This window comes from Dendrobates tinctorius, unplaced genomic scaffold, assembly GCF_039654945.1.
Source record: "Dendrobates tinctorius isolate UK_male_01 unplaced genomic scaffold, ASM3965494v1 ptg000296l, whole genome shotgun sequence".
In the NCBI taxonomy this organism is placed as follows: Eukaryota; Metazoa; Chordata; class Amphibia; order Anura; family Dendrobatidae; genus Dendrobates; species Dendrobates tinctorius.
The window spans coordinates 5,977,392-5,995,365 of NW_027361963.1; the positions used below are offsets into that span (position 1 = coordinate 5,977,392).

A 17,974-nucleotide genomic window follows, 5' to 3' on the forward strand; every position below is an offset into this window, starting at 1 on the left:
GCCGCAGAGACTGGAGCAGAGGAGGAATGAGGTGAATATTCTATTTTCTTATTTTTTTATGCGGCTGCATTATACTATATAGAGTCTGCCTATGGGGAGTGCTTTATAAAATATGGAGGACTATGGGAGTGCATTATACTATATAGAGGCCTATGGGGGAGTGCATTATACTATATAAAGGCCTATGCGGGAGTGGTTTCTACTATATAGAGTCTGCCTATGGGGAGTGCATTATACAATATAGAGGACTATGGGGAGTGCATTATACTATATAGAGGCCTATGGGGGAGTGCATTATACTATATAAAGGACTATGCGGGAGTGGTTTCTACTATATAGAGTCTGCCTATAGGGGAGTCCATTATACTATATAGTGTCCTATGGGGGAGTGAATTATACTATATAGAGGCCTATGGGGGAGTGCATTATACTACATAAAGGCCTATGTGGGAGTCGTTTATACTATATAGAGGCTTATGGGGGAGTGCATTATACTATCTAGAGGCCTATGCGGGAGTGGTTTATACTATATAGAGCCTTTTGGGAGAGTTCTTTATACTATATAGAGGCCTATGGGGGAGTGCATTATACTATGTAGATGCCTATGGGGGAGTTCATTATACTATACAGAGTCTGCCTATAGGGGAGTCCATTATACTATATAGTGGCCTATGGGGGAGCGCATTATACTATAATAGATGGATGCCCGATGCTATCGCATCGGGAGGGCACAGTGCTCTGCACGCGAGATTTCCGTTACAAACAGAGAGATAAACTCACCTTCCGACGGCCCCCAATCTCCTCTCCACGCTCCCGGCATCTTCCAGTCCCAGTAATACTTAGCGCGAAGGACCGGGGATAACGTCACTCTCGCGAGAGCGCAACGTCATCGGCGGTCTTCGCGTAAAGCATTACTGGGACCAGAAGATGCCGGGCGCGTGGTGAGAGGAGGGAAAGAGTCCGGGGGCCGTCGGAAGGTGAGTATATCACTTTTTTTTTTTATTTTAATTCTATTTTTTACAGGTTTATGGTACCCAGGGCCTGGAGGAGAGTCTCCTCTCCTCCGAACACTGGGTACCATCCGCACATTGAGCGCTGCGCCGGTCATCTCCCGGCTGCGTCGCCGCTGACCTCTGTGCGGCAGGAGATGACCCGCGGCAACCGTCGGGAGATCAGCGGCTAGAGGCGCAGATCTCCCAACGGTATCGGTGGCGTGCATCGTTTGAATGCCATGCCAATTCCGGGCGCGACCAATCAGCGACGCGGGATTTCTGTGACAGACAGAATTAGACGATTATATAGTAGATAGTGGCCTATGGGGGAGTGCATTGTACTATATAGAGGCCTATGAGGAGTGCTTTATACTATATAGTGGCCTATGCGGTAGTGCATTGTACTATATAGAGGCCTATGAGGAGTGCATTATACTATATAGTGGCCTATGGGGTAGAGCATTGTACTATATAGAGGCCTATGAGGAGTGCATTATACTATATGGAGGCCCATGGGCAGAGCATTATACTATATGGAGTACTATGGGGTGCATTATACTTCATGAAGGCTATTTAGGGGACCATCATACAGTGTGGAAGCTGTTGTGGGGTCATTATACAGTGTTGGGACTGTCAAACAGTTTGGGGGCTATTAAGGTGTCAGTATACTGTAATGGAGGTACTATACAGGATCATAATACAGGGGAGCATCATACTTTGTAGAAGGGAGCTGTGATGTCATACTGTGTATAGGGCAGCTGTACAGGGGGAGACTCGGGACATTACTAAATGTTAGCTGGTCACTTATTGTTATAGGGGAACTAAGGTTTTTGTGACTGTCAAAGGGGCCCACAGGCCATTGTAGCTTTCTAGGAGCAAAATGTTGGCACTGTTTTCTAGGGCAGTTGCATAGGGCGTTAATATATTCTAGAGGGTTGTTTTACCATGTAGAGGACATAGAGGACCACACAGCAGGTGCAGTAATAGGGACACATATGTCAGTGGCTCAGTATTATGGTATGTGCAGATTCAGGATAGATGGGGACGGTGCTTGAAGTGTGAGAAGTCAGATATGTCTGTGTTGTAATCTCTGCAGACGAGTACTGGCCGGAGAAGTCGTCATGTCGGTCTGGGCCAGATGGAAAAGGCGAGAAAAGTGAATGACTCCACCAGAAAGACCGTCAGCGGTAAGTCACCAACTATAACTGTGCTGTAATCTGTTATATGTTCTGCAGGACTGGTATCTACCGCCACTGTATTGTCACTAGATGGCGGTAATATCAGTGTTGGTCTTTGTATAGAGATTATTTCTTAATAACAATGCAGTCATCTGCTGAGGTTCTCCTACATCCACTATTAGGGTGCATCACCAAACTGTAATCAGGGTTACATGGTTAGGGGCCCAACCACCAAACACACCCCGAACCAAAGCCCCAGCTGCGCCTCTGGCTGCGATACAAGTCTCCGAAGGATCTCCAATGGATTTTGCACAGATTGTTTTGCAGCACTTTGGCACATTTGTAAAGGCACCGGGGTACAAGTGGAGGTGACCTCATTGTGAGATTTCACACCACGAGGCGTTGACTGTATCTCGGGTGTAGTCCGCTTGTTTGATCCCAGCCTTTCTTCTCCTGACTTTAATGCTTGGTGTCTGGTACAGAGCGAACATTTTTACACCAAAGAGAAAAGTGTTTGGCACAGTGTGAGCCATCTCTAAGTCTTCTTGCTCTCAGCCAGAGGAACAGAAGAGAGAGTTTCCCGTTATTAATCTGCTGCCAGCACATTATATCCATTATATGCCAGGGTAGTACGGTACCTGTCCATCAGACCCCATGGCTCGCCAGGTTGAAGGGGCGCAGAAAACGGATTGTGAGGATCCTCAAATATTGGAGTCTTTATAACTACATGTAAGAGCAACAGAAATGCCTGACTCTAGTGCACAACGATGAATGACGAATGCTCTGTATAATGCCGTCTGTACAATGTTTCTTCTATACCCTGCATTCCACATAGAATCCTAGAATGTTAGAGTTGGACGAGACCTCCTGGGTCATCGTGTCCAACCCCCGGCTCAATGCAGGAGTCCCTAAACCATCCCAGTCAGATGTCTGTCCAGCCTCTGTTTGAGGACTTCCATTGAAGGAGAACTCACCACCTCCCGGGGCAGCCTGTTCCACTCATTGCTCACCCTCACTGTCAAAAAGTGTTTTCTAATGTCTAATCTGTGTCTCCTCCCATTCAGTTGCATTCCATTGCTTCTCGTGTTTCCATGTGCGAATGAGAATAATGATGATCCTTCTACAAGGTGACAGCCCTTCAGATATTTGTAGACAGCTATTAAGTCTCCTCTTAACCTTCTTTTTTGGAAGCTAAACATTCCCAGATCCTTTAACCGTTCCTCGTAGGACACACTTTGCAGTCCACTCACCATCCTGGTAGCTTTTCTCTGAACTTGCTTCAATTTTTCAATGTCTGTTTTTAAAATGTGGTGCCCAGAACTGGACACAGTATTCCAGATGAGGCCTGATCAAGGTGGAGTAGAGGGGGATAATGTCTTCACGTGATCAAGACTGTATGCTTCTGTTATACATCCTAGAACTGTGTTTGCCATTTTTGATGCTGCATCACACTGTTGACTCATATTCAGTCTGTGATCTATTAGTATACCCAAGTCTTTTTCACATGTGCTGCTGCTTAGTTCTATTCCTCCCATTCTCTAGATGTAATTTTCGTTTTTCTTGCCTTATATGGAATCTTGTATTTCTTTCTGTTAAATGCCATTCTGTTAGTCCCTTCCCATTGTTCAAGCTTATCTAAATCCTTCTGATTCCTTTCTCTGTCTTCTCTAGTATTAGCTATCCCTCCTAGCTTTGCATTGTCTGCAAATTTGATTAGTTTACCTTCAGTTCCCTTATCTAGATTATGTATAAAAATGTTGGACAACACTGGTGCCAGGATAGAGCCTTGTGGTCCCCATTTGTAACACTGGTGCCAGGATAGAGCCTTGTGGTCCCCATTTGTAACACTGGGGCTAGGACAGAGCCCTGTGGTACCCCACTTGAAACACTCTTCCAATTGGATGTGCAACCATTTATCACCACTATTTGAGTACGATCACTGAGCCAGTTATGAATCCACCTAGCCGTAGCCTTGTCAGTTACATTCTTGGTCATTGTTTCAATAAGGATAGTATGAGATATTTTATCAAATGCTTTCCTGAAATCGAGGTATACTATATCTACCGTATGTCCCTGATCAACCCAGTCAGTGATTCCATCATAGAAGGAAATTAGATTAGTCTGGCATGACTTGTTTGCTACAAACCCATGCTGACTCTGGTTAATTACATGATGCTGTAGAGCCTCAACATCTGGTTTGACAAATCCACCATTTCCCCAGTTATGGCACATTCTGGCATGAGGGTCTCTGTACTGGTTCCTGCTACTGTGACGCCTCTATGGCCATGTATTGTCAACACAGGGACACGATTCTTGTCCTTCATACTTGCAACTCTCGCATCTTCTGAGTATTTGCCCTAACAGCGACCTAGGGAGGATTCATTCAATCGTTCTCACCATGCCACATGCCGCTGTCTTTATAGAAATAACACACTTAAATATGCTTGTATAAAAATGATCCGGGGCATTCTTGGAGGTCATTTCTAGTGTCCCTCCTTCATCAACCCTGATCTTGTGGGTTTATTGGAGGTCATTTCTAGTGTCCCTCCTTCAGCCACCCTGATCTTGTGGGTTTCTTGGAGGTCATTTCTAGTGTCCCTCCTTCAGCCACCCTGATCTTGTGGGTTTATTGGAGGTCATTTCTAGTGTCCCTCCTTCAGCCACCCTGATCCTGTGGGTTTATTGGAGGTCATTTCTAGTGTCCGTCCCTTCAGCCACCCTGATTTTGTGGATTTATTGGAGGTCATTTCTAGTGTCCATCCCTTTAGCCACCCTGATCCTGTGGGTTTCTTGGAGGTCATTTCTAGTGTCCTTCCCTTCAGCCACCCTGATCTTGTGGGTTTCTTGGAGGTCATTTCTAGTGTCCTTCCCTTCAGCCACCCTGATCCTGTGGGTTTCTTGGAGGTCATTTCTAGTGTCCGTCCCTTCAGCCACCCTGATCCTGTGGGTTTCTTGGAGGTCATTTCTAGTGTCCTTCCCTTCAGCCACCCTGATCCTGTGGGTTTCTTGGAGGTCATTTCTAGTGTCCTTCCCTTGAGCCGCCCTGATCCTGTGGGTTTCTTGGTGGTCATTTCTAGTGTCCTTCCCTTCAGCCACCCTGATCCTGTGGGTTTCTTGGATATCATTTCTAGTGTCCCTTCTTCAGCCACCCTGATCCTGTGGGTTTCTTGGAGGTCTTTTCTAGTGTCCTTCCCTTCAGCCACCCTGATCCTGTGGGTTTCTTGGAGGTCATTTCTAGTGTCCTTCCCTTGAGCCGCCCTGATCCTGTGGGTTTCTTGGAGGTCATTTCTAGTGTCCTTCCCTTCAGCCGCCCTGATCCTGTGGGTTTCTTGGAGGTCATTTCTAGTGTCCTTCCCTTCAGCCGCCCTGATCCTGTGGGTTTCTTGGAGGTCATTTCTAGTGTCCTTCCCTTCAGCCACCCTAATCCTGTGGGTTTCTTGGAGGTCATTTCTAGTGTCCTTCCCTTCAGCCACCCTGATCCTGTGGGTTTCTTGGAGGTCATTTCTAGTGTCCTTCCCTTCAGGTACACTGATCCTGTGGCCCATATATTGCCCTCTTACTTCGCGGGTACTGGATATATAAACGTAACCCTTTAAAAGTACCAAGGCTCGTCTTTGGAAAGGTACTTCTCAGGGGTGCAATCAAGAAACTGGAAAGATCAATGAGAGCCAGAATTTGGTACCATCCATAATATTTGGGGTCATCTCTGGACGGTCACTGTGTGTTATCATCATCATGTAAAAAATCTAAGGATCAACCTTTAAAACGAACCAGGACCATCAGGATATGGTGTCGGACATCCGTGCCCCATTAGGCCTTAATTTCATTGATAAACTGTAATTAATACGAGACACTACGATTTTACAATCCTCACTGCGCCTACTGCGGTGAGAACTTCGCCTCCCCTGCGGAATATTACCTATGAGTTTACTAAGAATTTACTTTTGGAATACCAATTACTTACTTAAAGGGAATCTGTCACAAGGTGTTTACCCCCTAATCAGAGAGCAACAAAATTTAAACGGAGGCCCTGATGCCAGCGATGTGTCACTTGCAGGGCTACTTATTGTAGTTTTGATGAAATAACAGTTTTATCAGCAGAAGATTATCACGGGAGGACTTGTAATCCTGCTGACAGGTAGTCGTTCATATTTATGAGGTCTGTAGAACTCTGCCCCCAACACTGGCAGCGTTCTGCCTGAGCACAGTGTACAGAGGGCTGCCAATCAGTGGTGTGGGCGGGGTTATACAGAGCTCAGCAGTCAGAGAACTGCTAGATCTGCAGCCATAGGGATTTTATCAGAATTGCAGCAAGCAACCCAGTAAGTGACACATCAGGGTCTCGGTCCCAACATCATGCTGCTTTCAGATTCTATAGCAAAAACCTGCCGACACATTCCCTTTAATAGGAAGTACTAGAAAATCTGGACTACTGTTAAGGTTTATGGTGATCACACGACGGCTTTGATCAGCACAAAAACAGCCATGGTCACTGAATGACTCCACGGTCCACCTACTAGACTCCTAGACTTAGAAAAACTACAGATTTAACCCCTTAACGTTTTGTAATGTCTCTGATTTGCATCTTCTCCTTTTATCATACAGACGCCGGCAGGACGAGATCCCTCCAGCTGATCCAGTGCTCATCCCTCCTCCTCCTGAATGACCCCCGAGGATGGACGAGGACAGGAATGAGACCACCAGGAGATTATTCCACTGCGCCCTGGAGATCATCTCCCTGCTGAGCGGAGAGGTAACTCCTCTACATTTCTATCAGCTTTATTGTGTGATGTGACGAGTCCGACACCGGGAGGAGGAAATCCAGAATAGAAGAGAAGGATTCTTTACTGTAAGAGCAGGGATTCTGTGGAGCTCTCTGCCCGGAGGAGTTGTCATGGGGATTCCCTATAAGAGCTGTAGAGGGGCCGGGATGTCTGTCCGGAGTGTAATAATATTCCCGGTTATGGCCCCAGATTACTGGAGACGGTTATTGATCCCGGGATTTCTACTGATTGTCAGATCTGAAGTCGGGAAGGAATTCTTCTCCCTAAGTGTCTCTCTCCATACACAGGATTACACAATAGTGAGGAAGACACCGGGGGACTGTGTGACTCCCATCATCCATCTCCAGGAGTCAGGAGGGCGGAGCCCGGGCCCCATCACAAAGCCTCCCCCGCACTCCCCGATACATGAGAGGAACAAGAAGATCCTGGAGCTCAGCAACAAGATGATCGAGCTGCTGAGCGGAGAGGTGACTGCTGGGACATTATACAGGACGGCACTGGAGGATTCTGGGTGATGAGCGGAGAGGTGACTGCTGGGACATTATACAGGAGGGCACTGGAGGATTCTGGGTGATGAGCGGAGAGGTGACTGCTGGGACATTATACAGGACAGGACTGGAGGATTCTGGGTGATGAGCGGAGAGGTGACTGCTGGGACATTATACAGGACGGCACTGGAGGATTCTGGGTGATGAGCGGAGAGGTGACTGCTGGGACATTATACAGGACAGCACTGGAGGATTCTGGGTGATGAGCGGAGAGGTGACTGCTGGGACATTATACAGGAGGGCACTGGAGGATTCTGGGTGATGAGCGGAGAGGTGACTGCTGGGACATTATACAGGACAGGACTGGAGGATTCTGGGTGATGAGCGGAGAGGTGACTGCTGGGACATTATACAGGACGGCACTGGAGGATTCTGGGTGATGAGCGGAGAGGTGACTGCTGGGACATTATACAGGACAGCACTGGAGGATTCTGGGTGATGAGCGGAGAGGTGACTGCTGGGACATTATACAGGAGGGCACTGGAGGATTCTGGGTGATGAGCGGAGAGGTGACTGCTGGGACATTATACAGGAGGGCACTGGAGGATTCTGGGTGATGAGCGGAGAGGTGACTGCTGGGACATTATACAGGACAGCACTGGAGGATTCTGGGTGATGAGCGGAGAGGTGACTGCTGGGACATTATACAGCACTGGAGGATTCTGGGTGATGAGAGGAGAGGTGACTGCTGGGACATTATACAGGACGGTACTGGAGGACTCTGGGTGATGAGCGGAGAGGTGACAGCTGGGACATTATACAGGACAGGACTGGAGGATTCTGGGTGATGAGCGGAGAGGTGACTGCTGGGACATTATACAGCACTGGAGGATTCTGGGTGATGAGAGGAGAGGTGACTGCTGGGACATTATACAGGACGGTACTGGAGGACTCTGGGTGATGAGCGGAGAGGTGACAGCTGGGACATTATACAGGACAGGACTGGAGGATTCTGGGTGATGAGCGGAGAGGTGACTGCTGGGACATTATACAGGACAGGACTGGAGGATTCTGGGTGATGAGTGGAGAGGTGACTGCTGGGACATTATACAGGACGGCACTGGAGGATTCTGGGTGATGAGCGGAGAGGTGACTGCTGGGACATTATACAGGACAGCACTGGAGGATTCTGGGTGATGAGCGGAGAGGTGACTGCTGGGACATTATACAGGAGGGCACTGGAGGATTCTGGGTGATGAGCGGAGAGGTGACTGCTGGGACATTATACAGGAGGGCACTGGAGGATTCTGGGTGATGAGCGGAGAGGTGACTGCTGGGACATTATACAGGACAGCACTGGAGGATTCTGGGTGATGAGCGGAGAGGTGACTGCTGGGACATTATACAGGACGGCACTGGAGGATTCTGGGTGATGAGCGGAGAGGTGACTGCTGGGACATTATACAGGACGGCACTGGAGGATTCTGGGTGATGAGCGGAGAGGTGACTGCTGGGACATTATACAGGACGGCACTGGAGGATTCTGGGTGATGAGGGGAGAGGTGACTGCTGGGACATTATACAGGACAGCACTGGAGGATTCTGGGTGATGAGCGGAGAGGTGACTGCTGGGACATTATACAGGAGGGCACTGGAGGATTCTGGGTGATGAGCGGAGAGGTGACTGCTGGGACATTATACAGGACAGCACTAGAGGATTCTGGGTGATGAGCGGAGAGGTGACTGCTGGGACATTATACAGGAGGGCACTGGAGGATTCTGGGTGATGAGCGGAGAGGTGACTGCTGGGACATTATACAGGACTGGAGGATTCTGGGTGATGAGAGGAGAGGTGACTGCTGGGACATTATACAGGAAGGCACTGGAGGATTCTGGGTGGTGAGCGGAGAGGTGACTGCTGGGACATTATACAGGACGGCACTGGAGGATTCTGGGTGATGAGCGGAGAGGTGACTGCTGGGACATTATACAGGATGGCACTGGAGGATTCTGGGTGATGAGCGGAGAGGTGACTGCTGGGACATTATACAGGAAGGCACTGGAGGATTCTGGGTGATGAGCGGAGAGGTGACTGCTGGGACATTATACAGGACGGCACTGGAGGATTCTGGGTGATGAGCGGAGAGGTGACTGCTGGGACATTATACAGGACGGCACTGGAGGATTCTGGGTGATGAGCGGAGAGGTGACTGCTGGGACATTATACAGGACGGCACTGGAGGATTCTGGGTGATGAGCGGAGAGGTGACTGCTGGGACATTATACAGGACGGCACTGGAGGATTCTGGGTGATGAGCGGAGAGGTGACTGCTGGGACATTATACAGGACGGCACTGGAGGATTCTGGGTGATGAGCGGAGAGGTGACTGCTGGGACATTATACAGGATGGCACTGGAGGATTCTGGGTGATGAGCGGAGAGGTGACTGCTGGGACATTATACAGGAAGGCACTGGAGGATTCTGGGTGATGAGCGGAGAGGTGACTGCTGGGACATTATACAGGACGGCACTGGAGGATTCTGGGTGATGAGCGGAGAGGTGACTGCTGGGACATTATACAGGACGGCACTGGAGGATTCTGGGTGATGAGCGGAGAGGTGACTGCTGGGACATTATACAGGACGGCACTGGAGGATTCTGGGTGATGAGCGGAGAGGTGACTGCTGGGACATTATACAGGACGGCACTGGAGGATTCTGGGTGATGAGCGGAGAGGTGACTGCTGGGACATTATACAGGACGGCACTGGAGGATTCTGGGTGATGAGCGGAGAGGTGACTGCTGGGACATTATACAGGACGGCACTGGAGGATTCTGGGTGATGAGCGGAGAGGTGACTGCTGGGACATTATACAGGAGGGCACTGGAGGGTTCTGGGTGATGAGCGGAGAGGTGACTGCTGGGACATTATACAGGACGGCACTGGAGGATTCTGGGTGATGAGAGGAGAGGTGACTGCTGGGACATTATACAGCACTGGAGGATTCTGGGTGATGAGCGGAGAGGAGACTGCTGGGACATTATACAGGACGGCACTGGAGGATTCTGGGTGATGAGAGGAGAGGTGACTGCTGGGACATTATACAGGACGGCACTGGAGGATTCTGGGTGATGAGAGGAGAGGTGACTGCTGGGACATTATACAGCACTGGAGGATTCTGGGTGATGAGCGGAGAGGAGACTGCTGGGACATTATACAGGACGGCACTGGAGGATTCTGGGTGATGAGCGGAGAGGTGACTGCTGGGACATTATACAGGACGGCACTGGAGGATTCTGGGTGATGAGAGGAGAGGTGACTGCTGGGACATTATACAGCACTGGAGGATTCTGGGTGATGAGCGGAGAGGAGACTGCTGGGACATTATACAGGACGGCACTGGAGGATTCTGGGTGATGAGCGGAGAGGTGACTGCTGGGACATTATACAGGACGGCACTGGAGGATTCTGGGTGATGAGAGGAGAGGTGACTGCTGGGACATTATACAGCACTGGAGGATTCTGGGTGATGAGTGGAGAGGTGACTGCTGGGACATTATACAGGACTGGAGGATTCTGGGTGATGAGCGGAGAGGTGACTGCTGGGACATTATACAGCACTGGAGGATTCTGGGTGATGAGCGGAGAGGTGACTGCTGGGACATTATACAGGACGGCACTGGAGGATTCTGGGTGATGAGCGGAGAGGTGACTGCTGGGACATTATACAGGACGGCACTGGAGGATTCTGGGTGATGAGCGGAGAGGTGACTGCTGGGACATTATACAGGACGGCACTGGAGGATTCTGGGTGATGAGCGGAGAGGTGACTGCTGGGACATTATACAGGACGGCACTGGAGGATTCTGGGTGATGAGCGGAGAGGTGACTGCTGGGACATTATACAGGACGGCACTGGAGGATTCTGGGTGATGAGCGGAGAGGAGACTGCTGGGACATTATACAGGACGGCACTGGAGGATTCTGGGTGATGAGCGGAGAGGAGACTGCTGGGACATTATACAGGACGGCACTGGAGGATTCTGGGTGATGAGCGGAGAGGAGACTGCTGGGACATTATACAGGACGGCACTGGAGGATTCTGGGTGATGAGCGGAGAGGAGACTGCTGGGACATTATACAGGACGGCACTGGAGGATTCTGGGTGATGAGCGGAGAGGTGACTGCTGGGACATTATACAGGACGGCACTGGAGGATTCTGGGTGATGAGCGGAGAGGAGACTGCTGGGACATTATACAGGACGGCACTGGAGGATTCTGGGTGATGAGCGGAGAGGAGACTGCTGGGACATTATACAGGACGGCACTGGAGGATTCTGGGTGATGAGGGGAGAGGAGACTGCTGGGACATTATACAGGATGGCACTGGAGGATTCTGGGTGATGAGGGGAGAGGTGACTGCTGGGACATTATACAGGACGGCACTGGAGGATTCTGGGTGATGAGCGGAGAGGAGACTGCTGGGACATTATACAGGACGGCACTGGAGGATTCTGGGTGATGAGCGGAGAGGAGACTGCTGGGACATTATACAGGACGGCACTGGAGGATTCTGGGTGATGAGCGGAGAGGAGACTGCTGGGACATTATACAGGACGGCACTGGAGGATTCTGGGTGATGAGCGGAGAGGAGACTGCTGGGACATTATACAGGATGGCACTGGAGGATTCTGGGTGATGAGCGGAGAGGTGACTGCTGGGACATTATACAGGACGGCACTGGAGGGTTCTGGGTGATGAGCGGAGAGGTGACTGCTGGGACATTATACAGGACGGCACTGGAGGATTCTGGGTGATGAGCGGAGAGGAGACTGCTGGGACATTATACAGGATGGCACTGGAGGATTCTGGGTGATGAGCGGAGAGGTGACTGCTGGGACATTATACAGGACGGCACTGGAGGGTTCTGGGTGATGAGCGGAGAGGTGACTGCTGGGACATTATACAGGACGGCACTGGAGGATTCTGGGTGATGAGGGGAGAGGTGACTGCTGGGACATTATACAGGACGGCACTGGAGGATTCTGGGTGATGAGCGGAGAGGAGACTGCTGGGACATTATACAGGACGGCACTGGAGGATTCTGGGTGATGAGCGGAGAGGTGACTGCTGGGACATTATACAGGACGGCACTGGAGGATTCTGGGTGATGAGAGGAGAGGTGACTGCTGGGACATTATACAGGACGGCACTGGAGGATTCTGGGTGATGAGCGGAGAGGTGACTGCTGGGACATTATACAGCACTGGAGGATTCTGGGTGATGAGCGGAGAGGTGACTGCTGGGACATTATACTGGAGGATTCTGGGTGATGACGGTGTCGTTGTTGTCAGGTTCCTATAAGGTGTCAGGACGTCGCTGTCTATCTCTCCATGGAGGAGTGGGAGTATCTAGAAGGACACCAGGATCGGTACCAGGCGGTGATGATGGAGGAGCGCCGGCCTCTTACACCAGGAGGTAAAATAAATAAGGCTTCTCGAATCCCATACTTGGAGTACGGATATAGTAAGGAGCACACTGATGTTGCTTACATACAATAGGAGCGACCTGAAAGGTGTCTAGAACCCTAAACTCATCAGAGATCCCCCATGTGCTGAAGCTGGTGTCGTTATGGCCATAAGGCCGGGGGGGAAGTGTATATCCCGTGAAGGAGATCCAGCCAATCCCAGTCAATTTCTGACAATATCGGCCAGTCCATCTGTCCATAAACAGGGTAATCCTAGCTCCCTGTATTTAGGCTTCACACAGATGTCATAAATTTTGCTCATTATATTTATAAACATGAAACTTATAGTAAGGAAACTAGAACAAAGGCTGCGTGCCGGATGACAAATGTTCTAGATGCAAAATCCATGTTTTCAATTGATCTGCAAAAACAATAAATATTTTTTTTACACCGTATCCTATCAAGAAAGAGGCCTGGCCGAACAAGAAGAATAGCTGAATGGCGTGTAGGTTAAAATCTACATTTAACCCATTAGGCGCTACTGTATTGAGTCTATCTCCCGGTCTCCTCAATGGTGGTATCTGGTTTATATTGCGGAATTTCAATATTTTTTCCGTGTTCACAAAATGTTTAGAGAGCTACATCCATTGCTTTTTCTGATGGTGATTTATTTGTGTTTTAGAATCCCACGTCGCCTCCTCTATACTGTATACCAGAGGTGACAGGGAGACGAACAACTTCATTATCTGATTCACAGGTTAATAATGTTTGGTAAATAATGACCCCGTGATAAGAGGCTCACAGTGGCCGCCTCCTAATATGTTTATTCACTTACCACAAGTCATACACGGAGAACCTCGCCATCTGCGTCTGTTACAGCGGATCGAGTATAGAGCCAGTGTCTGAGTGCACCAATCTATCCTTAATGTTTTAGTCTCGTTTATAGGAAAAGAGGGACGGATTATATTCTAGAAATTCAGGCAAACATTTGTCTAATATCAACCAGTGATGTTTAGTAATGTTGGTAAATTCCGGACGTTCAATCCTATTGGACAACCCAATTTTTTTTGCTTTTACAGAGGAGACGATCTCGCTTCTATACAGTAACTTTCTGTTCACACTTCACCAATAGGTTTTGGGATAATTTCTCCTGAATTTTTCAGTCGTATCTTTAAGGGTTACATTTAAGTAATTTTGTTCCCTGACTATTATTTTTGCCCGTAATAGTTGACTATAGAGCAACAATTCTATCATTTATCTTACGCTGTACAATACAAAATAATATTGTGGTACCGTGTTAGCCAGAAAAATAGATGTAAATTCTTATGTCCCCCCAAAAAAATTGAGAAAAGTATTTAAACAGTGATACCTTAATTGGCTAACCAGAGAAATTATATTTGCAAGCAAGCTTTCAGGGCTCAGGCGGCCCCTTCATCAGGCAAGATTACTAGTGAATTACTCATAAGAGACGGCAACATTTAAATAGCAATTACAACAGGACATGAGGTGATACAGGCCAAGGAAATCAAATTAAGGTTTTTGTTACACATGTAAATGAGGTGGCAGTGTTCTATTAGAGAGCGGAGGACCTTCTTGTGGAGGTGTGAACTGTGTCCATGTAGTGAGTCATGAATCCAGGTGTCACATTGAGTCCTATTGTTAGAGATTGAAACATATTTATAAATTTATACTCCCAAATTTTCCTTTCTCTGTCACTATTAAAATGACCTTTCAATATTAGGACTTTTAGATCTGCCAAGCTGTGTCCAGGTCTAGAGAAGTGTATCCCTACAGGTGTGTCCAGCTCATTTTCTATCGTATGTCTATGCAGATTCATCCTTGTTTGTAGTTTTTGTTTAGTTTCCCCGATGTATGTCCCTGCATTGCACCTTGTACATTGTATCATGTACACTACATTGGAGGATGTACATGAGTCTATGATCTTATAGTCCTGATATGTGTTGGGTATGGGCACTTTATCTGTTGGTGATGTGTGGGTGCAGGTCTTGCATTTCTTACTGTTACAGGGGACTGTGTCCGTCTCTGATGGTGATGCGAGAGCACTTCTGACAAGGACATTCCTTAGGTTGGGAGGCTGTTTGTAGGAGAGCAGTGGCAGTTCTGGGAATATTGCTTTCAGTCTGTGGTCTCTGTGGAATATGGTTTGAGGTCAGTGCCAATTTTCCTTAAAATGTTCATGTGAGGGTTGTACGTGACCACAAGCGGCACTCTGTTGTTATCCTCCTTCTGTCTGTAATCCAGGAGGCTTCTTGGGATCCTTGTAGCTCTGTGGATTTGTTCATCAATTACAAGTGGATGACATCCTTGGTGTAGGAATGTTTTCCTAAGTGATAGTAGTTGTAATTTTCTATCCTCGTTGTCTGAACAGATCCGAATGTACCTTAGATCTTGACTGTAGATTATTGATTGTTTTGTGTGTCTCGGATGAAAGCTGCTCCATCTCAGGTATGCCGGACGTCCTGTGGGTTTATGGTAAACTAGATTAAGGCCCGATGCTATCGCATCGAGAGGATAGTGACACACCTCTTGCCATGTTAACCCTCAATACACACACACCTCCTCAACACACACTCCTCTCACCTTTCACCATCTCCACTCACATCCACTCACTCTTTCACTCCACATACGACCCTTTCTCTCACTCCGTCTCTCATACTCACACTGTCATCGTCGCTGCTCCATGATCCCCGACATCTTCTTCCGCCGGCGCCATCCTGGATCCCGACGTTGTCCACGCCGGCGATATGTTCTTGCGGCCATGCCATCTTGAGTATTCTGAAATCCTGCGAGTGGACATTAGTGGAGATAGTGAAAGGTGAGAGGAGTGTATGTTGAGGAGTGGTGTGTTGAGGGTTAACATGGCAAGAGGTGTGCTGTAACGTCACCAGTTACAACTGGACGGAAGTTGTTACAACCCGGAAGCTGCTTAGCGCATTTATTATAGTAGATTAAGGCCCGATGCTATCGCATCGAGAGGATAGTGACACACCTCTTGCCATGTTAACCCTCAATACACACACACCTCCTCAACACACCACACCGCCTCAACACACACTCCTCTCACCTTTCACCATCTCCACTCACGTCCATTCACTCTTTCACTCCACATACGTCCCTTTCTCTCACTCCGTCTCTCATACTCACACCGTCATCGTCGCTGCTCCACGATCCCCGACATCTTCTTCCGCCGGCGCCATCCTGGATCCTGACATTGTCCACGCCGGCGACATGTTCTTGCGGCCATGCCATCTTGAGTATTCTGAAATCCTGCGAGTGGACATTAGTGGCTCACCATTGTCATTTTGAAACACGACTGCTACTTCACTGACAGTGGGATTATTGTAGCGTCGAGGGTCTTGAGTACGATCTTGTTTAATAGCCATAGTGATGTTTGGCATGACAGTTCCGTTTTGTAGAGATTTAATTTTTTCTTGTTCTTCCACATCACATAACATTTGATAAGCTTCCACAAAAGGATTAATAGTTTGGATTTGAAGGGCAATAATGTTCATCAATGTAGGATGACATTTTTGATTTTCTTTACATCGTAAGCGTTGTTCGTTTGCGGTAGCGGTATCGAGAATGTAAAGTTGGGCAAATGCGCGTTGCTGGTCATCTGAGGGATGTAGTGTTTCAGTTCTATGATAGATCTGGCCATGTATGCGGAAACAGTATGGGTCATATCCAGGAGGTGGTGAAATATTTGCACCCATGGAGGCAAAAGCAAAGGAACTGTTAATACTTCGAATATTATCCATGAAATTTTTGCTAAATTCACTTTGCCCTTTCAGCAAACGTGTAAAGACATCAGGATATTGTAGTATGGGTACATGGACTTTACCCTTCTGACAGCAGAGCGTAAAGTTGTTATCAGAAGGTATCTTCGCTACAAAATGCAAAGCTTCGCAATGCTCACATACATGGGTCATGTCACCACAGCTGTGTTCGGTAATACTATTTTCATCATTAGTGAAAATGTGAGGTTGTAGTAGAAGTGCATGTCCAACCGATGGGGTGCGCCTAGTTTTGAGACCAACGTATATTTGTCTTGGTTGCACTTTCTGCGGACTAACTGCAGCTTGTATGTGAAGAAACTGTGCGTTGGTATTGAATGGTGGTATTGATAGGGCAGAAACAGATTGCTGATTAGTTATGTCAGTGAACGGCATATAGGATGAAGTGTGGTAGTAACTTGTTCCACATGCTGATGTGGAAGCATCCTGTTGTGAGTCTACTAATAATGATGAGGAAGAAGCTGTCTGTTGTTGGCGGTGATGGCGTGTAGAGGCTTCTTCAGCCAATGTAATAGATTTAGAGTTAGGGGATTCGTGTGTGAGACGACGGCGTTTATAAGCCTTAATCTTGTCAAGTCGATGCTGTTTTTCCTCAGGAGTCTCATTAGCACGGCGTTGTTTTTGTCGTAGTGCTAAAGCTGCTTTCCTTTCACTGGCATTGGCATACTGTGCATCGGTATTGAATGGTGGTATTGATAGGGCAGAAACAGATTGCTGATTAGTTATGTCAGTGAACGGCATATGGGATGAAGTGTAGCAGTAAATTGTTCCACATGCTGATGTGGAAGCATCCTGTTGTGAGTCTAATAATAATGATGAGGAAGAGGCCGTCTGTTGTCGGCGGTGACGGCGTGCAGAGGCTTCTTCAGCCAATCTTATGGATTTAGAGTTAGGGGATTCGTGTGTGAGGCGACGGCGTTTATAAGCCTTAATCTTCTCAAGGCGATGGTGTTTTTCCTCAGGAGTCTCATTAGCACGGCGTTGTTTTTGTCGTAGTGCTAAAGCTGCTTTCCTTTCACTGGCATTGGCATACTTTTTGTTATGACTCATGTTGGCACAGGTAAAGGAGTCTATTTGGCAGTTATCTGGCAGTGAAGAAGGCGTCCTGGAGTATTGTAGAGTAAACAGATACTAATTGACCCTGTAATTGCCCAGCAGTAGTTATGAAGTGGTAGTGGCAAATTGGCCCTGTAGTTAGACACCGGCAGAGGAGCAAGGCAGCAGTAGTTATGGCGGTAGAGGCAAAT

General features: G+C 48.2%; 1 protein-coding gene across 4 annotated transcripts in view; it reads left to right on the top strand.

The window, feature by feature from the left end:
* The window catches only part of LOC141073067 (uncharacterized), a 184,638-nt gene that overhangs the window by 148,375 nt on the left and 18,289 nt on the right, over window positions 1-17,974 (top strand). For 3 of the 4 annotated variants that reach the window (XM_073560389.1, XM_073560387.1, XM_073560388.1), the window contains exons 2-4: window positions 6,776-6,923; window positions 7,242-7,421; window positions 12,800-12,923. The exons of the other annotated variant lie outside the window; for it this stretch is intronic. In XM_073560389.1, the coding sequence (XP_073416490.1) occupies window positions 6,846-6,923; window positions 7,242-7,421; window positions 12,800-12,923 (382 nt within the window). In that variant the 5' untranslated portion in view covers window positions 6,776-6,845. The remainder of the gene's footprint in view (window positions 1-6,775; window positions 6,924-7,241; window positions 7,422-12,799; window positions 12,924-17,974) is intronic. 4 annotated transcript variants of the gene reach the window in all.